The sequence below is a fragment of the Lepisma saccharinum genome, chromosome 4 (genome assembly GCF_977018435.1).
Source record: "Lepisma saccharinum chromosome 4, izLepSacc3.1, whole genome shotgun sequence".
Taxonomy (NCBI): domain Eukaryota; kingdom Metazoa; phylum Arthropoda; class Insecta; order Zygentoma; family Lepismatidae; genus Lepisma; species Lepisma saccharinum.
This window is the reverse complement of record NC_139232.1, coordinates 49,332,703-49,355,417: the sequence shown is the minus strand read 5'-3', so window position 1 is coordinate 49,355,417 and position 22,715 is coordinate 49,332,703. Positions and strand designations below refer to the sequence as shown.

The window sequence follows — 22,715 nt, the reverse complement described above, 5'->3', positions numbered from 1 at the left end:
CACGATAATAATGAAGATTCAGATATCGAATTCTGTGTTCGAGATTCCGATAGGCTGTACCTAAGACCTTGGATTTAGCATTCGGGTAACAAAATGTGAACTTGGTTTGGTTTGGTTTGAGTTGCTGTTTTAAGTCCACTTTATGCACAGTAAGGCTAATCGGGACTGGACCTACAGTTTAAAGTGGGATCCGAACCACTTGTGCCTCCACCGGGTATCGAACCCGGGACCCCTTGATTACAAGGCGGCGACGCTACCACTGCGCCATCGGGAAGGCCCGTATGTGAACTTGGGATTCGAGATTCGGACATTGTATCCCAGATTCGGTATTCGAACATCTGTTCTCGGATTCAACATTTTACAGGATACGGTATTCGGAGATTGGGTTTTGAGGATTCGAGAATCAGAAATACAATCCAGGAATCAATTGAAGTTGGATTTGGATAATTCGAATTCAGATAATCTATCTCACAATAAATCTATGAGCAGACTTAATCTTGCTGTACTTTCTTGTCTCAACAGGGCCTCGACAGTGGCGTAGTTGTAATCAATGGGTCCCGGGTTCGATACCCACTTACAACCGTAGGCCCAGTCTCGATTAGTCTATCTGTGCATAAAGTGGACTTACAACAACAACAACAACAGTAACCATGCTCTCAATGTACGAATTACACTTAAAATATGACTTTATGTCATAAAATGAAGGGTCACACATGCGTTAAGTTTAAGAATAATAAAACAATATTGTATGTGATATCTTATTTGCTATCAACAACTATAAAGTAAGCAACAATGTGTCAACATGGGAGGCACGTTCGTTGCCTTCGTAGCGTCAGGGTGGTTGAAGAGAAGTGAAGGCGATTTCTTCAGGTCACATTTCTACGGTTACTAAGGAACCCTAAAAATCACCAAAATATGTAAAATAAAATATGCTCGTATGACATAAAATTTTACAAAATATGCACTATAATTTGAAAAATATTTGACCTTATAACTGGACTATTTCAAACATCAATATCGAAATGCTGAGATATTTTCACATACGTACTATTTTTAGTTCACTTTATGGGTCCTGAGTTGCAATGCACAATTTCTCTAACTTTTCAAATAAAAATTAAAAAGATTTGCTACAGTCCAAAAAAAATCTCGAGTAAACATGGGAGTGAGAACGAATCCACTTCGAAAATTACTGTATATTTCTTGAAAATGCACAAATATGCTGACTATAACCGAAAATTCATCAAAATATGCTATATAACGCAAAAATGGCCAAATATGCCGAAATATGCCCTTAAAAAGCTCCTTAACTTAATTAGTTTCTTCATAATATGAATTTCTCTATGTTTGGGGAACACATCACCCTTACCAAAAAAAAAATATATATGCTAAGTCATGAAAATCCTATCCCTAAAAATGGTGAACGATAAAAAATTAAATTATTATTTTCGATTACTCATTTCTCTCCAAGTAGTCCGCCATTGAATAAGTAATACAATTTAAATCACAATGCCCTCCATTCGGCACTCTGGACGGTTGTAAGTTATTTGAATATTATCAGCACTCTAGTGATGTTTAAATAACTTTCTACACAGAAATTGTCAATTCAAAATAAATGTATGTATAGAAACTATAAAGAAAAAGAAGATTTGAATGATGGATAATTAAGCTCCAGGGGAGATATTGCAATATGAAACATTATTTTTCCAAATTTAATTTTTAAAGTCAACGAGCGTTTGAACAAAAGATCACGAATCCAGTATAAATCTTTTCAAACAATACTCAACATCTCTAAACATGTTTCAACAGCCACAAAATTTACAACGAAACTTAAAAAACCCGGATCATATGATCCGACGCGCGTCATAACCTTCTATTGCTCAAGAACAACAATGAAAAAGACGTTAACATGAAGTTATGAATGAACGCACTGAATAGCTGTGTATCCAATCTGTTTGTAAACGCTGGAGGGATGTTTGCAAAGTCCCCATTTGTGTTTAGACAGGCGTGAACAAAGCAACCAATTAACACGCGAGTGCGTAATTGGCTTTCGCAAGCTGCGGTTCGCTTTTGAGACAACCGCCTTATTACTATCGCATAGCAAGTTCTCTAACTTCCTCTCCCCCTCCCCGCACCCCTTTCCCCTCTCCCCCACTGCGAGTTACTCGAGCAGCGACTCCTGTCAGAGCCACGACCCAACTCTGGGACAATCTCTGAGGAAAATGTGAAACTCAAGCTTTCCATCGGCGTCAATGAAGTTCAGAAACGCATTTAAAGTGGGCAATTTTGCAACAATTCAGGAGGTAGAGGCACTTGCAAGAGCGGGAAGAGCACAATCGACAATTGTGTGACGACGACAGAAGACTAACCATAGAAAGATTTCATGAGGAGGAAACGGATTTATATGTAGTAAAAATATGCTAAATGCATGTATTTTCATCAAAATTTGGAGTTAAATATGGTTTTAAAATTATAGAAAATACCTTTTTAATAACATAAGACACTACACGAGCTACATAAAATACACTCTTGGCATTGTAACTATTAACGTGACTGTCTTCAAGAGAAACCAGAAGCGAATCCCGTACGTGTGCCACAAAATCGTTGCTTCTGGCGCTGCTGTCCCGTACGTGTGCCACAAAATCGTTGCTTCCGGCGCTGCTGTCCCGTACATGTGCCACAAAATCATTGCTTCTGGCGCTGCTGTCGGGAGCGCAACTAGTAGCGAGAGTGTTGAGGCTAACAATGGGCTGCTCGACTTGGAACTCTCTTCCAACGTTGCCAAAGTAACGTTTGTAAGAACCAGGAGCCGACGCTTGAACCCTCAGTCTCTATTGTTGACAACAGTTGTAAGAACAACAGGAATTTCAAGTATTTTACAATAGCAATATCAAACAATTTGGAGGAGTAACATTTTTTAAAAAAAGCATTATTGTTCAGATGACAGAACACTTACAATTAGCGCAATTGGAGTGTATAAAAGAAGTCGCTTCGAACTTTGTCACCCATTCGCAAAAAAATCACCCAACTCTTTCAGCATGGGGTAGGCTATATGTTGAGAAATGTTGTGAAATATGGAAATAATATGTAAAAAGAACTAAAATATGTAAAAGTATGATACAAAACCTTTTATGGAAAATAAAAACTGAATTTTCGAGTCTACATGGCATGACTTCATACATAAATATGCATTTACATGTAAATCCGTTCCCTGTTCATGAGCATATGCATTGCACTATAAGCAAATTCTGTTATTATACATTCGAAGTTACCCTGACGTTAAAAGTACTCTATTAAAGTTAAGGTTAAACTTTCAGAGACGGATTTAACACGGAGCACTGTGCGCAAGTGACCTGACGCAACTTGTAACGGACCTCACTTATCGCACACCTTCGTCTACTGACTTCACAATAAATGTTTGTTAGGTTAGGTTAGGCACGTTAGGTTTAGGGCTGTTAGCACAAATAATATATTCTTGGTCAAACCCCTTAAAATGCATTGCATTTATCGTGTATTTATGCTAAGAGCCCTAAATCTAAAATGCCTAACCTAACAAGGAGAGCAATCCGCGCTGACGTCAGTAGACGAACGTGCTCAATACGGTGTGCGATAAGTGAGACCCACTTTTCCCGTTGCTCCCACCGACGTACAGTATTTGTCAACCCATCATCAGCTATGGGCCTCTCCTATGGCGTAGCGGTGTCGTTGTAGCCTTTGTAGTCAAGCTCTCCCGGGTTCGATCTGTGATTAATGTGCAATACACGAAGTTTGTAATCCTGCCTTGAACTTCGAGTCCAGTGAGCTATGTGAGCGTAAAGTAGACTGACAAAAAACAATCAAAAAATCATCAGCTTTAATTGTCTAGAACAGTGTTTCCCAAACTATTTCTTTTCACGGCGGCAGTGTTTCAAGATTATTTCGGGGTGCCCTTGTAGGCCTATCTAACACTTAAAACTTTCAGTTAGTGTGGTTAGGTTGCTTACCTTAGGTTAAAAAATAAACACATATTTCAGATTCAGAAACATCTTTTGTGTAAAAAAGTTCTAAAACCATATACCCCATGTCCGCGCAATAACTACATGTCACCGCGTGACCGAAACAGTTGGATGAATTTCTTGCGAATAGGTGACAAAGTTCGAAGCGACGTTACAACCTCTTTTTGTACCCTCCAATGGCGTTAATTAAAAGTTTTCTGTCATCCGAACAATAGTTTCTTTTCCACCTACCAACTGTTTGGTTCTGCTATTGTAAAAGACTTGAAATTCCTGTTTTTATTTAACAACTGTTGTTAACAATAGAGTTGAATTGTTTTGATTTGGTTTACGTAACTTGGGTTCTCGCACCACTTTTGGTTAATCGTGAAAATGAGGATGAATGATAATAAGATGAATTTGATGAAGGCACACTCACAAAAACCACCCATGCCCAAGCCGGGATTCGAACTCGTGACTCCTGACGTTTTAGTGAGTTGTGCTAACCACTCTACCACAGAGGTCGGCTACCGATAGAAGTACAACATAAAAAGTAAAGCGTAGGGTGACCAGACGTCCTCTTTTTATCCGGACATGTGCTGCTTTTTAGGTGTCTGTCCGGCATCAGGGAATTTTTTTTTAAATCCGTAAATGTCTTCCTTTTTTGGAAAGAGTATACAGCATCGGCCATAGCGAATGTGCTGCACAGAGAATGTATCCATGCATACGGATCATAATTTGTTAATTTACATCTAAAGTTTGGATTTTTTTTTTACTTCGCTTGGAGAGCGTTAAATATTCGAGCAATGCTCACTGAGGATCCGAGAGCTGATCTACCATCACTTTAACCAAACATATCATCAGTATCATAAGAGAGTATACCTTTATACAGTCTCTACATTTCCGTTACGAGTCATACATACGCGATACTAAGGTTTTAAGGATGGGATAATCTAATATGAGGCAGGGTGTAAAGAGTCAGTCATTAACGGGAAGGTTCCAGATATTCATGAAACCGGAACGCCATTCCGGTCAGCTCCGGTCCTATTCTATCCCTAGGTATCTCTCTATTAATGTTACATGATGTTTTTATGCAGATGTGGTGGGTCTGACCCCCCCTCCAACTTTCCACCCCCCCTCGGGTAAGCTAGGGTTGAGAGTAATAATGGCAAATGTGTCAAGATTTTTTTTGCGGTGTCCTCTTTCTTTTCGGCTTTATCCTCTTTCTTTCGCCATTCCCTGTCCTCTTTTTTGAATGTATGTGTCTGTTATTCCTAGAAAGCGCAAACTAAACAGCTTACTCGCTTCTCAGTTTGGTATAAGTAGCTTCAGATGACTACAACATATCCGTACGTAGGATATTTTACGAAGAAAGGTTCCACTAGGCACACTGAGAGGGCTATAAATTCCTTCGATGTAGTAATATTTCACTGTAGTTGGCAACAATGAAAACTTCACCACTGCTGCCTTTTTACATAAAATATCTACTTAATAAGGTAGGTTGAGCTTGTATGTAACTGAACGGATCTTCTTCTGGTTTAATGGTTCTCAAAACTTTAATGGAGTTGAAAAAAACCTGTTGGGACGCCTGCGAAAAAATAAATTTATGGAACATTCTATACTGCAACGTAGAGCGTGTTGCATAATAAGTTAGGAGCGATACCTCGTAAACGGTATGTTCCAGGCACCGGGTCCTAACGTTGATGAGGTTCCATAAACTCTAAACGGTTTGTGCATAATTTAGACGCTAGAAGCTATAAACAAGGAAACCTAGTATATAACTTTAATACTGTTATTTTTTCAGACGTTGACAACAGTTATTACAAGTTCTCAGAGAAGAACAAGTTAGTGTTCATTTAACTAATTTTATTTTATTTTAAGATAATAATCAATAAGAAATACATGGTGTTTCGCTTTTTTTTCGCTGATTTTCGCTTATAAAAATCAAACTATTGGTCAAAATGTAATGAAATTTGCTACGGACGTACTGTAGTGTATGAGAAGCACTGTGATGTCACAGCGAGTGTTGGAAGTGGTCGCCATTAGCATCAATGCATGCTTACACACGCCTCTCCATGTTTTGTTTTATTGTATTGTTTTTATTTTATTTTACTTCGCTTCTTGTGCCACTTTTGGCTAATTTGCGAAGATGTGGATGAGTAGTGATATGATGAAATTGATGAATGGACACTCGCAAACATGCATGCACATGCCTGGATTCGAACTCGAACCCCTGGCGTCGTAGTGCGATGTGCTAACAACTTCGCCACGGGTGCCGGCACACGCCTCTCCATGTTTCTGAAGGTAGGCACCAAAGAGCCACAGCGTCAATTTCCCGTCGAATTCTGCCTTACAATTTCATGATAGTCCGAGGCTTGTTGCGATTGATCTTTCCTTTCAGCATGTCTCATGGAAAGAAATTATACACTGTTCCAGTTAGTACCGACTAATACTGCTTTGTTACTGTACTGTAATCACGAACCACTGATAGTAAGCACGAACTTTCAACCGAAACCCGAACAAACACAAAACACTATCAGATACGTCAGAACAGCACGATCAAGAACCCAGACTGAAAGCACACGTCCGTACGATTGGCATTTAACGGCAGAATCGCCTAGACGCAGGCGCGTGGCCACGCAAGGACTAGAGATACTGTGGCGCCATCTCCAATGACGTCACTGTGCTTCTCATACACCGAGGTATGTCCGTAGCAAATTTCATTACACTGTGACCAATAGTTTGATTTTTATAATCGAGAATCAGTGGCGGAGAGCGAGTGAATGAAGTACCCTTATATACCCGTTTGTGTCAACTAACAGTATTGCAAAAACTACTAGAGTGATAGAGACAAAATTGTATGGATATGGACTATCTCACTATTACACATGGTCCTAAGGTATGGAGGAAGTGAGAAGATTATGCCGTGTGTAAGTGGTTAGATACACCCATTTTGCACTTTCTCATCTTCAAGAAAGCCACTTCCTATATCTATGACAGTTAGGTTGCAAACTCCTAAAAATTCAGGTTGCTAACTATAGAACCACCATCGTCTTCTCATTCACAATTTCACATCAATTATTCTTCTGTATGTTATTGTTTGGGCTTCAGACTTTGCAGATAGTCCAGCTAGTGTAGAATATGCGCTTCTGACCTCAGCTGACCAAAGTATTTGGTCATATGTGATGCAAATGCACGTCTGTAAATATCTTTATGGATCCATACTATTATCTTGTATTCGTGCTTCCCACTTGGCAAACACAATTTGACTCCACTTTGTACGTACGATGTGGCAAAAGTAATAAGAAAATATGAATTGTTTATGACCTGTTGTTGTAAGTCCTAGTATAATCGGTACTGGGCCTAAAGTTTAGAATAAGAAAATAAATCAACAGAAGAACACTGAGGCTTCAGTAGAATTCCGAGCAGCAAGAACGAACTATCCTAGCTAAATTATATTTCCAGAACCACGTTAAGTTCACTAGAGTGAATATCTCATGCATATATTAAAGCTAGGTAGGGTGACTATTATGATGATACCAGATCCCTCTCTCTAAAAAAATGAACTTTGATATCGCCTTCTGCGCCTGCGCAGAAGTGATGAACGGGAGGAGCTACCTTTGCAACGTCACATGGTGGATGCGCAAGGAGATGTGCTGTGAAGTAGAACAACGAAAAGAGGCGTGAAAGCATATTTCCGTTTCGAACTGAGGTCTAGCCATTCACCAGGCCAAGATGACAATAATGAGCAATTACACATTTATTTCTACCTGCAGCATATGTATTTGTTTCTGTAAATTTCGAGTTGTTATGAAGGATACACAACACCTAAAATATTTTTCACGGTTAGATATTGAAACAAGGACGTGCCAAGAAGGTGTAAACATTCTAACTGGCTCGGAAATATTTGTTTTTAAGGGTGAGAAGAAAAAATGTTTTAAGGTGTTTTATTTGCCACCTCAGTGACCCAGCACGTTGAGTGATCGACTCACGACCTCGGCACCGGATATTTTTGGTTCGAGTCCTAGCCTGGACAGGGTTTTTCTTGGTCTCTTGATCATTTTCTTCTATTCACCATGTGTGCCTATGTTTGCAATTAGCATATAGAAGGTCAACTAAAAGCTATCTAAACTAAGACAAACATGTACATTGTTAGAGACAATTGTGTTATGGCTATTCCACGTCCAATTAACAAGGTCCTCAACCTTATATTTTTTGATTCATTTGAAATTTGGCATAGGAAAATATGCAAAGTTGCAGATCCATATATTTTGTATTTGCAACATTACAGGGGTGCAAAATGCCGATTTTGACAATTTTTTCAACATCTTGTTAATTTTAAATTTCAATATTTTGGTAACCAGGTCACCTATAGAAGTGATTCAGACGACGTTGGAAAGGTCTTGAAGGGCTCTTTCATGAGAGATATTATATGCCTATGTCAAATTAGAAAACAATTGAAGGTTTTGTAAAGAAAATTTTGTTAGCCATTTTCTAAAAAAACGAACGAACCTTTTCATTTTCTACGCTACATTCAATTGCTTTTTACCCTTACATAGGCACCAATATCTCATGTGCAAGAGCACTACAAGATATTTCAAACGTCATCTGAATCACTTCTGTTGGTGCTTTGATTGCCAAAATATTGCAATTTAAAGTTAATAGATGTTGGAAAACAATGGGCAAAATTGTGCATTTCGCACCCTTATAATTTCGAAATAGAAAACATATGGATCTACAACTTTGCAAATTTTTCTACCTAAATTGGCCCTTTCAGTACGAATCAAAATATGCGAGGTTGAAAAGAACCTCTTGATTGTTTTTTTTTCATGGATCATGAAGTTACCCCTTGCAATATCATACAGAGTGGCGAGTAAATGAACTCCCTTTTACAAGAGAAATCTACCAGTAAAGATTGAAGTCAATTGAAACAGCCACATGGCCGTTGAAAATAAGATATTTAGTGGGCGTCTGCTATGGTTACTGACGTTATGAAAAATATTGAGCTGTTACCTGCTACAGTTTTCATTAATTGTTGAAGGGAAGTGGTAGGAGTCTAATTTGAAGATAACATGTGTTTGTACATTTCCAATTTTCCACCTGCTTTGCCTTCAGCATCATAATCAAGCCGGTACGTGCACCGCTATGCTAATTAAACAAGAGCGAGATACGTGGGACGAGAAAGATCCGCCGCAATATAAACAAAATTAATGATGATCGAAGTTTCCTCCTTTGTAAGCCTGGCATGTCCGTGTGCGGAGTTTGAAAAAAAAAAAGAGCAAAAAATGTGTTTTTAAACTATTTCAACAGAGGTAGTGTCTCTCAGTGTCCTGGTAATCCCATGCGATGCTTTGATGGATCTATTCGTTTTCCTGATGTGGCTGTTTCGTTAATTGCGCCGACATTGCGTAATCAATACCATTCTGCAGAGGACGCTAAATGGGGTGGAGGCGCCCCCTGTTCCTCAGCATGCTTTTTACTCTTTGTTCTTCGCATTGGAAATTCTACGATTTAGTTGTTTTTTTTTTTTTTGTTTTTTTTCAAATTTGATCACGGTAATAAACAATAGTGCTTCCGTGTGGGAGGGAACACAAGAACAAATGGATACTGAGTTCAGAGAAAAATATACCTTTATTCAAATTACTGGCGTATTTTATTTCAGAGTGTTCTTCTCTTTTAGGGCTGCCGTTCAAGGTTGTTTGTATGCAGTCTACCCACGCTATGATTGCACCTCAGAAATACCTATATTCATAACCTAAGCGCTTTGCAATATTAATTAAATTCTGCAAATTGATTTACAATTTGCAAATGTCCATTACATAGTACAGCATTTTGAAGCGTCATGATAGTTCCCTTTTACGATTATGGTCGACCTCCGTCGCAAAGTTAGCATAGCGCGCTCCGACGGCAGAGTGTCCGGCCTGGGCATGCGGGCTCTTAGCGAGTGTCTCTTCATCAATTTCATCATATTATCACTCATCCTCATCTTTGAGATTGCCTCCCCGATGGCACAGTGTTAGTGTCGTCGCCTTGTAATCAAGGTGTCCCGGGTTCGATACCCGGTGGAAGCACATAGTGGTTCGGACCCAACATTAAACTGTAGGTCCAGTCCCGATTAGCCTTACTGCGAATAAAGTGGACTTAAAACACAATCAATCAATCAGTCATATTCGCGTTAATCCAAAAGGGGCCGAAATGCGAAGTATAATGAACAACGTCAATTTTACGCTTATGGTCACGTCGAAGGCCCGAGTCGCCTCCGTGGCGTAGTGGTCAGCGTAGCGCGCTGTTCGAATCCCAGGTAAGACAGGGATGTTTTATGTTGTTCGTGACGGCAATTGATTTAAAAAAAAGTAAGAAAGATGATAAGAATAATAAGTGAAGTAAAACTGGAATACAGCGAAAAGGAAAAAAAGAGTCAGTTTAAAAAGAATGTGTTGATTCTTCGACTGACAATCTCGTAAATAACGGTCCCATGTTGAAGTCCTGGAAGTGGGCATGGAGTGAGTGTCTCTTCACTAATTTAATCTAAACAGACATTCATCTCATCGGCGTGATTAGCGAGAAGCGGCAGGGAAATGACGCTAAATAATGAAACCACAAATACATTCCTTACACAGTATATCTGTATACGATTTCACTAATAAAGTTCGCATGCACGCAATCAAATAAATTAAAACAGTAGTGAAAACAGGGAAATAAAATAAGATGAAACCTTCGTGTAAACTTGTAGGACCAACACTTGCTGACTTTTCTGTAATTTGAGCATGTTTGTTCTGTGTATTTTTATGTTTTACGTGTATTTTTTTTACTTTTATGACAGTGTAGTATATGCATATTTCTGTATTTTTTTTGCGTTTTTCTTTTCTTGTGTTTTTTTTTTTGTATTTTAATGTTTTTAGTTTTTATATATTTCGCAAACAGTTAGCTATTATAATCAATTTATAAAATGTAATGAAGAGATGGTTAAGGCTTGTGCCTTAACTTCGCCATCCAAAAACAATAAATACATAAATAAACGTTTCTTTCCTAGCCTATGTATGCCACGTCCTCCCACTGAAGTTGTTTGGGTCGAATTATGGAAAATGAATACTCCAATCACCTGGTCCTTCATCTATTTTATACTCCATCTGAAGAGTCTGTGCAGCAACGCCGCGCATAACTATAGAGAAGGGGAGAAAGCGAGTGAGCAAAGCACTGCTGCAAACGGCTTCCCTCCTGTATTATCGAGCTCTCTCGAATCACGACTTGCTCCGATGACTTGGTTTCGTTCGATTGCTCCACACACTCCCGAGACACAGTAAAATTCCATATACGAGGGTTTGAACGAAAGTAGTGGCAACGCTGAAAGCCTGCTCTCGTCTATCTTTTTCGTTCTCTCTCTTCCTCTTTCTTTCCTTATCTCTTCCTGCTTCTTTCTTCCTTTTTATTTCCCTGAATGTGTACGCTAATCTCTCATCGAAAACATAGCTTTGGAGCAGTCCGATTCCACAACACTACTTCACAGCTCCGTACTCGTCCGTCTGCACGCACTGCACTAGCGACAATTAGTGCGTTAGTGCCTTCCCTCTAGACGTACTGGGAACAGCAACGCTCTCCCTTGATAATAAGCAACGTGACGACAGTGTTGCCACTACATTCATTTTAACCCTCGTATTTTTCAAAGGATTTTATTTTGAAAACAGATCACATCCATTTAATACAAGAGGAAAAACTGACTGAAAGAAATTATGAAAATGAACCAATCTCAATTTATATAGGTTCATGTCGACCATTTCAAATGTAGTTCCTCCATCCTACAATTAAGCTTAACCGCTGGCCGAGGGATTCGATTTCCGGAAATTATCTACCATGTGCTAACGCGACCGGACTACTGGCTCCTGATAGACATCAATTATGGTTGGAAACATCCAAGGATTAATTATGACTGTATGTCGTTCAAGGGATTCTTGTCGCACAGAATGGAGACGCATGGTTTGCTGCTGAACTGAATTAACAGGAACTGACGGGGAATCATCCTAATGAGTGGGCGCCTGTGTCTAACATGCGAGGTAATTAGGTTGCATATCTGTCAAGGCGCGGTAATGCCGCAATATATTAGGTTTCATTTATACAGTCGCTTGAAACGGGGTAGTTCTGACGCAAGCGTTAACGTCTATTGAGCGGGCAAATGCGCGTCTCATAGTGGCGCTATCGATGTTTTCATTTGCGCTAATGTGGTTCCGTTTAAAGTGGCCTTATCTGCGTTGACGCCAATACAGGTTTTATTTCGTGCGTGTAAGATCGTCCGCATAAAAGTGAGTGATAGCTGAGTCTCTTACTCACCATCTGACCGCCTGTCATTGGGTTAAACACAGCCAGGGGTGCCCAAGGGCAGATGGTAGAGCGGACGTTTTCCTTAATATAACATGACATTTAACATTAATATGTGTACATATATTCCTAAAATATGTATATAAAGACGTTTACACCTTGGAAATATGCTGCAATATGTGCTGTGGGGAGAAAGAGAGGGGGAGGGGGCAAATCACCATATATTTCCTTAGTAATTAATTTACTTCTTCAGTTCTAAGTAAGCATATTTAAATCCGTTAGATGAAGAAAAGGAAGATTGATTGATATAGTTTATTTTACATCGCATTTCTATCACTTTTTGCTAATTGCGAAGATGAGGATGAGGGATGATATGATGAAATTAATGAATTGACGCATACAAAGGACACCCATGCCCTGGCTGGGATTCGAGCCCGGGACGTTAACCACTCCGCCACGAAGGGAGGCGAAGAAGGGGAAGAATGTGGGGTAGTAGATCAAGTAAAGTGTTCACTAAACCTAAAAATTTCAGTAATTTGATAGTACTTGCCATGCTGTCACGATATGATCTCGGAGTAAACCATTGGCCCCAGCCACGAGTTATTGTTGCAAGTTTCATGAGAGAAACTCATATTTGAGAAAGATGACAAGCAAAGAACATGTTAACGCAATTATGGAAATATATTTACATAATTAATTGATTTTTTTATTATTATTATATTTCATTGTATACTTTTGCTGCCCTGTTTCGTCGATAAATAAATTTCAGGACGAGCTACATTATTAGATAATGTGTGCAATGTGTGTTCAACACTTAAGAGCTCCAGACAATATTAGTACTTTAATGGCAAGATTATTGCAAGACTCGGGGAATTAATAATGCTAACAACTCACGCAAAAATCTCGGATTTCTACAGAAGTGGAATCATACAAGTGTTTTTTTCGTGAAGAAACTCATGTATGCTTTATTTCCTCAAACCCATTAGCTAAAATATGTTGGAGTAGAGGTGAAAAAAGACAAGAAATTGGCCCATTGCTTACCAACCACGGATAACCTGTAATGGATAAGCATAATGATAAACTAAATACTTTGAAGGTGTTCCATATGGATACTTTTACAAAGCACATCTTCTAGGCATCATTTTTCAACATTTTCATCTCAAGTTACTCTACTGGCATTATCCTTTTCAAAATTGTTTCACAATTCTGATTTCGCAATTTTGGCTAATCGCGACAATGGAAAAGATTGGTGATATGATGAAGTGAGTGAAGAGACATTACAAACATGTATGGACGACACAAGACGAGCCGAACAGAAGATTATACTGGCTTTGAGTCCAGACGCCAAAGGCTCGTTAGTCTGCAAGAATGCAGTGCAGGGTGTACGACGTGGAAGGTTGGTTGACATTTGGATGCTTAGGGGAAAGTCACCACTTACACTCACTCCAGTATGAAGGGAAAATTAGTGTTTGGGCACAAGTATTAATGTCACATATTTTGTGCTGCTGGTTACTTTCCTTTAAGATTTGATTCAGACACTTTTCTTCACTTTGAATGTCATAATTCCTACCCACTTAGCTGCCAGAGCATATTCAGTGGTCGGCTCAGAATCTTACTGTCGAGGGTTCCCGGTTCTAGTCATGGCCTGAGCCGTAGTACCCAATTTTATCCAATCATTATTCATGTTTGTGGTTGTGATTTGGCAAATGGGGCAGAAAAGTGACGCAACACAAAATAGAAATCATAGCCACTTTCCGTCTTAAGGTCGTTATTTGATCTTCAATCGTTTCGTTTGATTGATCGATTTGATTTATTTTACATCACTTTAGTGCCACTTTTGATTGGTTGGTTTATGCACAGTAAGGCTAATCGGGACTCGACCTACAGTTTAAAGTGGGATCCGAACCACTATGTGTCTCTAACGGGTTTTGAACCCGGGACCCCTTGATCACAAGGCGACGACGCTACCACTGCACCACCGGGGAGGCCCTGCCACTTTTGGACAATCGCTAGGATGAGGGGATGGGGGAGCATATGATGAAAATGATGAAGGGGCACTCATAAATATCAAGCATGTCCAGGTTGGGATTCGAACCTGGGACCCCTGGTATTATTCTAACTACTCCGCCACGGACATCGGAAGAAACCTTTCGTGAAACGCCTTGGCACATAGACAATCTAATGTACAGTCACCGGCAATAAAAATGGAACATCTAGATCTGAAATACTGACTTTCCTGCAAGGCGTGTTGTGTGTTGCCTAAGTCTACGGCGATAAGTGGATTTTAATAGAAAATTTTCAATGGCAACTTCTAACAACGTCTTTGGGGAGTATTTCAGTATCTACGTAGGTGTTCCGTTTTTATTGCCGGTGACTGTACTCTGGTGTGTAGCAAGGATGCGTCCAGTCTAGGATAAAAGCAAGAAGCATTGGAAAGCTGACATTCCCATACTTTCCCTGACCTGTTGTGGGTTCCCGCCAACGAAAGGGCGCATACCAACCACTGCAGCTCATTTGCAATCATTGTCGGCTTCAAACACAGGCGCGAATCGAAGCGCGATCTACAGCTTCGAGCGCCCACGCGTAATAGAACCGGTGACAACTCAATTATAAGTAACACCAGGAAATGCAGTGAGCCTCAACAGGGAAAAGCAAAACACAAGAGGGGAAGGGGGAGGGAGGGGCAAGCAAGAGCGAGAGAGTTTTCCGACGGAGGCTTAACGTTTCCCGGTTAACAACATCCCTGAATACCAGAAGCGCGGCCATAAATTAACCCTTTACCCAGCAACGGAGAATAACTCACTCTGATCCGCAGCCCTGCTTCCCGACTGCATTTTATGAGATCCGATATCTGCAGGCAGGCAGATAGGGAAGTGAACATTTGGTGGTAGCAGATTTAGCAGTAGCCTGGGTCTACTTTCCCGAAAAGGAGGCAAAAGTCGATAAAGAAACGCGAGAGATTAATTTTTCTCCTTTAAGGTTACGCCTAAGAAATTCAACATTGCGGTTCGAAACTCTATAGATCCGTTTCACAGTAGCGAAATATGATATTTGTTACTGGTGTTTTTGTGAATCTTGTAAATTGTTCTACGTCTCATTACGGCTGTTGTAAAACGTTTGGTGCAAGATAGCTTGTTGTTAAAATAACACTTTGGACGGGTCTTAAAGAGGATGTAGTCTGAGGCTTGTAACGAAACGTTCGTTTATTTTAGGTCCACCTTGTGTCCGGATAGTCTATCAGGATTGGGCTGGTTGATCAGTGGTTTGGGTTATATTATTCCGTGTTTAATTGATTGATTTATTAACTTGGTTCATTTTACTTCACTTTCCTGAGTCTTTTGGCTAATCGCGAAGATGAGGATGAGTGATTATGTAAAGAAATTGATGAAGGACACTCGCAAGACCACCTATGCCCAGGCCGGAATTTGATCCCGCGACTCTTGGCTTCGTAGCACGCTGTGCTAACCACTCGGAAACTGAGGTCGCCAGTTTGCAACAGGATCCAAACAACTGTGAAATGTGCCTCCACTGGAGGTCGAACCCGGGACCCCTTCATTATAATGCGACCGCGTTACAACTATGCCATCTTGGAGATCCATTGTGTTTTGTAATATAATAGAATTTTAACTACGCCAAAATAAGGAGCACTCCATTGGAAGTACGGGACCTTTAGACCATGAGTCGAACACTAAATTCACATGATCAGCGAGACTTGGAGCGATTATGGTAAGAGAAAAAAATAATGTAAAAATAACTGAATTAGAAGAAATATCAGATGAACTGAAAACCTATAAGACGACCATCTACAGTGCGTTTCCAAAGTCTCCGAACTCTGACTTTAAAAAATCATTGTTGAGCAACAAAGATTTTTTTTTTTTAGAAACTGTTGCTTGTGGTTGTTTGTTGGGTTGTTGGAACATACAAATCAACACTAGACGACAATGAACAACGATGCATGTGCAGTAGGCAGCAAGAATGAAAGCCAGATGTAGAGTTAAAAACCTGCAAGAATTCAGTTCACCATGAGTATTTGCTGTTTTGGAAGCTTACTTTCAAGTTCAATCATACGAACGCTGTATAGAGATGTTTTATAGGAGATATCCCACCTGGAAAAACAACAGTGTATGATTTAATAAAAAGGTTTCGCGAAACAGGAAACGTTGCAGATAAGCCAAGGGGCGGACGACCATCAATTTTCACAGAAGACTTTCTTGTGAATTTTGGTGAAAAATTGCAGAACTCACCTAGGAAGTCTCTGAGGCGGCTTCCACAAGAGGTACGAAAATTTTATCATCTTGTCACAGGGCTGCAAAACGTCTGACGTTCCGACCATACAAGGTGCGAGTAGTTCAAGAGTTACGCCCGTTGGATTTCGAGAAACGCAGAAATTATTGTCAGTGGTTCAACAGATTTACGCGAAACAATGTGGTCAAAAACTGAACAAAACATTTTTCAGTGATGAGGCCTGGTTCCATTTGCGTAGATACATGAATAGTCAGAATACTCGGATATGGGCTACAGAAAATCCTCATGCATCCACAAGAAAGTCTTCTGTGAAAATTGATGGTCGTCCGCTGACGATGAATTCGTGCGCGTTTTCAACTGGACATCTGGCTTTCATCTTGCTGCCTACTGCGCATGCATCGTTGTTCATTGTCGTCTAGTGTTGATTTGTATGTTCCAACAACACAAACAAACGATCACACGCAACAGTTTCTAAAAAAATTGCATTGTTGCTCAACAATGAATTTTTAAGGTCAGAGTTCGGAGACTTTAGAAACGCACTGTATAACATGTTTGATATCAAGCCGTTTTTCTATTCCATGTAGAAGGTTTTCGGCGTTTCATGTTTTTGACAAACAATTGAAATAAAACAGCCTACGTCTAGCAGTCAATGTCTCGGAAATTAAAACAAACGTGAAAATCCAAAACAATTGTGTGAAATGAATGTATGAGCGTTGTCAACGGGGTGGCCAAATGTTACTATTGGATATGGTTATATTATTGTCAAAGAAAATGAGGCAATCAAAGAAGAAATTCTATGGAAGATAGTAAGTCAAGTGGCCAAACACACGAGTAATACAGGCCGCCACAACGTGGCTTTTAACTGTAACGTTCGGACGGACATCTATCGGGAAACAGACGTAATATTATCACACAAGGTATGCAAGAAGAATACACAACCCTCTCAACCTACGACAACTCTTTACGTCAATTTTGGTTGGAAATAATACGTTCTTGCACTATAAATAGGTCTGTAATTGAGCGTATACGCCGTGTAACTCTGGTTAAACTAGCTCACTTGAGTATAACTTCTGCTACAATGCGTATACTTTGTACTTTCGTTTTGTTCATATTTATCCATGTAATTTGGACGTTACTCCAGTGAGTTTATAACGGTTAGAAACTTCTGATTTCACTTCATCGGGAACGTACCATCGAAAAGGCCCAAAAATACCTTCTCCATTGTAATAGGCTTCATTTATGCCAATTATGGGTATATCATCATCATCAATATTCTACCATCAATGGATTTTTTCAGAAGTTAAATTGTTTTATACATATATTTATATATTTAATGAAAATATAATCCCACGTTAATGAAAACTTGTTCTCCCCTTAACGTTTCACGAAATTAGCGTAACCCTGTGAAATTTCTGGGACTACAGCATTGACTATGAATAGTATGCTATCGTGAATTTTGCCCCACGGTGTACATATATACATCGTTCCTATTAAAAATGGGGTCCACTCGATTATTAGGAAGCTTCTACAGATACAAGGACACAATTTGTGTGACTGAATCCTAGTACCTAGTACTTTGATATAAATAAACTTGATCAATATGACTGTATATGAAATCCAAATCCTAGGAAGCAAGAAAGAGCAAAGTCCTCACTTGTGTGCTTTTCTATTCAACGTCGCTTTCAACTTTCCATTCCGCCTTTCGACACCTAGTAGTAGGTATATCGCATGTCTTGGATGATTGCATGCGCTGCACGCATGACTTCAGCTGTCTACACCTGTGCGCCAATAGCGTTCAATTTTCACCTGCGTAGACATGAAGTTGCAATGGACGAAAGTTACGATGCTACATTTGTGCTGAAAAAAGGAAAGGCTTTTAATTTTCTTTTTCACATTTCTTCACAATCATATCATACTTCGTGGCGAAATCGCTGTAAGAATAATTTCTCTTTACTTTGGTTACATTATTTTGTCAGTAATATCCCAGTATGTATCCTACAATCGTCAATATAGACAAGATTTGTTCTGGCGACGTAATAAACAAAACGTACAAGCAGAATAACCACACAAAGACTAAGGTACTGCACAGAATGTTGAATGAAAGGTTCACTACTCGCGGAATCATGTGCTTAAACCGTGATGTGCCGTTCAGCTGATTTGCGCATGCGTTACGAGCGGTTAACGTATGCGCTGCAGTGTGGACAAGTGTGGACATAACAAAAATATATCTAAGTGTGTGTGTTGATTATTGAGAAAGTATTGCATAATCAAAGGAAAATTTTGATACACTGAGACGTCTAAAATATGCAAGTAACTGGCCATTCACGTTAGCGGATATTACAAGTATGTTGTAATATCCGCTAACGTGAATGACCAGTTAATTAAAGAATTTGTAAACAATTAAATATAACTTTTCTTATTTTTTTAAAAATATTTGTTAATTCTTTATCATCGCGACGATGATGGTGGAATTGATGACATTGATGAAGCCACTCACACAAAGAACACCAATGGTAAAGTCACGATTCGAACACGGAGCCCCTGGCGTCGGAGTACGCTGTGCTAATCACCCCACCACGGAGGTACCCAGAATATCGATTTTCTAGATTCTGATTGGGTAAATCGCGGTTGAACGTAAACGAAGCTCTAACTTCTAACCCAACAAAAGTTAAAATATTAGTTATATATTGAAGCCATAATTATGACAAGAAATTCGAAATGTTGTTAAATTTTATGGACATCCTATGCACGACAATGTGCCACAAGAGAAATGGCTTATTTGTGAAGCTGGAGGCTATGTAATATGTAGTACTTATGGTTGGATCAAGCATATTAGCTAGTGTTAGGCAATTAGCAGTTTCAGCAATAGAATAGGGATGGAATGTTTTCGCAATTAGCGTAACGATCTAGGACTACGTTTTGTACCTTACGGCGAACTACAACCTCTATTGAATTTTCTCATTAGTGATCCGCTATTTAAAAAAAAAACACACTAACAAGCACAAGACCAATTAGAATTTTAAAGCGACTGTTTTTCCTTTCAGAATGTGTGTTCACACATTTTAAAATATGTTTTATCTATCTGTAGGATATATGTGTATGTACATGTACAATACATATAATTCTGCCCGAAAATTGAAAGAAATCTTGTACGGATTTGAGCAAAGAAATGCTCAATTCTGCGATGAGAAGGTACTGTCGGCAACAAAAATGGTGATAATGCAGGAAGATATTCAGAGATGTCGTGCTAGAGCACAAAGGGGATTATGGACGAATGGGAAGAGAACAATCACCACCCTTGAGACACGTGTTAATATTTAAAATGGTCGATATGACGTAAGAGGAAACACTTAATTTCCCGCTCTATTTTAGCATCTAAAATAAAGTCTAAAAAGATGATTCGCTTCTCTCAGAGATTAACAGTAAACTGTCAATAATTAGTACCAGTATTATTAAATATCTCAAAGTGCCGTATCTTCATGAATATCTTCCATGAACCTATCAATAAATCATATATCGTAAATGAAGATAAAAGCAAAATGTCGGTACATCTTTCTTCATATCTAAAGTGAAGTGAAAACCCCAAGAAGAATAACATAAAAGTAAATTACAATTACACCCCCTTTCCCACACCGATGTTTAATATTCAGCGAACACCACCACGCGGGAGAACCGGGTGGGGAGGGGGTAAAAGTGGGCCGAGCGTGGTGCTGATAACTTCATCTCCACAAATGGCCGAGATCGTGGGGCCCAACTTCCATATTCCGTCAATTAGCACTGGGTAACTGTACCTTTATCTTACTTCCAAGAAGCAAAAAGGATTTAATATTACAGCTGAGCCATTATTCTCACCGATCCCACCAATAACAAATTCTTAAAAATTGTAATAAATAAAAAGTATTCACAGTACTGACTAATCTATATATATATCAGTATTGCACTGCAATTATTAGAGTTAATTTACTAAAATTTTGCTTTACAATATTCAAGAATCACATTGGAATATGGAAATTGCTTCACTTAATCACAAAATCCATTTTCACACAATAAATGGAAACTTTGAATTTTTACAAAATTTTCAGGATAACTAGATTCCGTGAAAGTGTCTCGCGGCATTTTTGCGGACCCTGCGAAATACCGGAACAGTATCGGCCAGTATCAGTAAATAAATTCTAGCCGATACTTTCCGATACCGATATAACTTATCGGTATCGGCTCATTCCTGGTTAATGTCAAATATTATTGTTGTAAATTATCAATTTTTCTTCCATTCTAGCACTAAGGCTATGTTTCGAGAAAGGCTCTCATCTCCCTTTTTAAGGCGAACAAATATCTTATAGAGGTGGTGGGAATCAAACCCACAATATAGCTGCGAATTTCTACTTATGCAATGTGGTAATCGTTTATCCGTTACACCACCGAGATATGGAACTTGGATACCTAAAAATGAGATAAAGTCATGATTCAATATGATAAAAGGAGACAAATGGAACACACCTAAGGTTCCAGGTTCGACTCCCCTGTCTGTCTCTTTCTGGGGTTCCTTTATCACTCAACTTCACCTTCGTGATTAGCCTAAATAAGCAGAAGATTAAGGTGAACAACTAAGAAGGTTAATTTTTAGTAGGGTGCCAATTTAGTGCAACTTAGGGCCGTGGCGGAGTGGGTAGTACAACGCCATGGTTCCCGTGTTTGAATCCCATCCTGGTCATGGGTGTTCTTTGTGAGTAACTCTTCATCAATTTCATCGCATCATCACTCATTTTCATCGTCGCGATGAGTCAAAAGTAAGAGAAAACAACGCTTAAAAACAAAAATCCAATGAAAACAAATCAGTGCAGGCTGGGGTCAATTCCTGGAGCTTTAACACAAAACACGTACTCAGGCTTGAATATTTGTCTTGCAAAGATGCACGAACACACCAAACAAAGGTACAATGGCTTTAGTGCGAGTGTGCAGTTACTCTCCAAAATAAAGGTATTGGAATGTTTGTTTTCCGAATCAACAAATCTGGTCCATGTATAGTAATGTACCTTAGAAGAGATCTATGGACTTCTGTTCACGTATTCCTGCTTGTAAAACTTATACATATAGAATCGCTAGGAATTCTTGTGGGGAAGGTAGTGTTATGATCGATCGTAGAAACGCGTGGGCTGGAGATGAGCCTTGAAGAAAACCTGGTTCATATCTTGTGCAGTCTGCTTTAGGTTTGATCATATTAACGTGCTTATTTCGTCGAATGAAAACCAGAGGAACGTAACACCAAAAAATGCGGTTTTGTATAACATATCTCCTCTGAAGAGCAATATTTCGAGTCAGATCGACGTATCTTCACTTCTAATCCTTAGCGGTAAGGTAGGGTCACGTATCTGCAATAGTATTTACTGAGTCAGATATGTTCCTGAGGATACATTATTTCCTCGCTCCTGTAAATTTAATAATTTGAGTTAGTTCCGTCTGGTTCTAACTAACTCCCTAGCCTTCTTAAACCTGAAGGATATGGCTGCAGCTACACAAGACGTCCATCTGTCCCTATCCGGGGTAAGATCAGTTCAATCCGTTCCATCCTTTAGGTACATCTAAACGTTATCCCTCCCATCTTCTTCTTGGCCTCCCTACAGGTCTCTTACCGTCAGGTTTCCCAACAAGAATCGTGTAAAGTCTTCTTTCCTCTCCCATTCTTGCCTGCCCATCTAAGTATTCTTGACCTAATTGTTCTAATAATAATGGTCTGGTTCCCACATGACAATTTGTGCGTTGCGTTAATCTAACGCTGCATTGGTGGCAAGCTACAAGGAAGTGGTCTTCGTTGAAGGTGTCTTACCAGAATTTGCATGAGGGGAAAAGTCATTTGAGTTGGGGCGTTGAACGTGTGGCCTTTTCAATGTGAAATAGCATGTTTATCCATCCCCTAGACTCCTAAGAGAAGCTACATCTCTAGCGTCCATAAACAGATTTATAAATAATACTAATATCAAAAATGCTAGATTATAGTAGTTCCTACCTTGAGCATAGCACACCATGACCAACAGGAAAAGCGAAGACAATAGAAGGGTCGGCTGGAGGCTCCAGCATGTTCTTCCAGCAGGCATTTCTACAAAACCCTCACTCGCACCAGACACTACATACTGAAATCACTAGCGTGTACTGTTTAACCAATCAGGGTACACATAAGCACGCACTCACACT

At 39.4% G+C, this 22,715-nt stretch overlaps 1 protein-coding gene across 1 annotated transcript in view; it reads right to left on the bottom strand.

The window, feature by feature from the left end:
* LOC145986453 (alkaline phosphatase, tissue-nonspecific isozyme-like) overlaps positions 1–22,715 on the bottom strand; it is a 448,710-nt gene extending 425,995 nt beyond the window's left edge. The window contains exon 1 of the mRNA XM_083120485.1: positions 22,531–22,715. Coding sequence (XP_082976611.1) covers positions 22,531–22,618 — 88 coding nt within the window. The 5' untranslated portion in view covers positions 22,619–22,715. The remainder of the gene's footprint in view (positions 1–22,530) is intronic.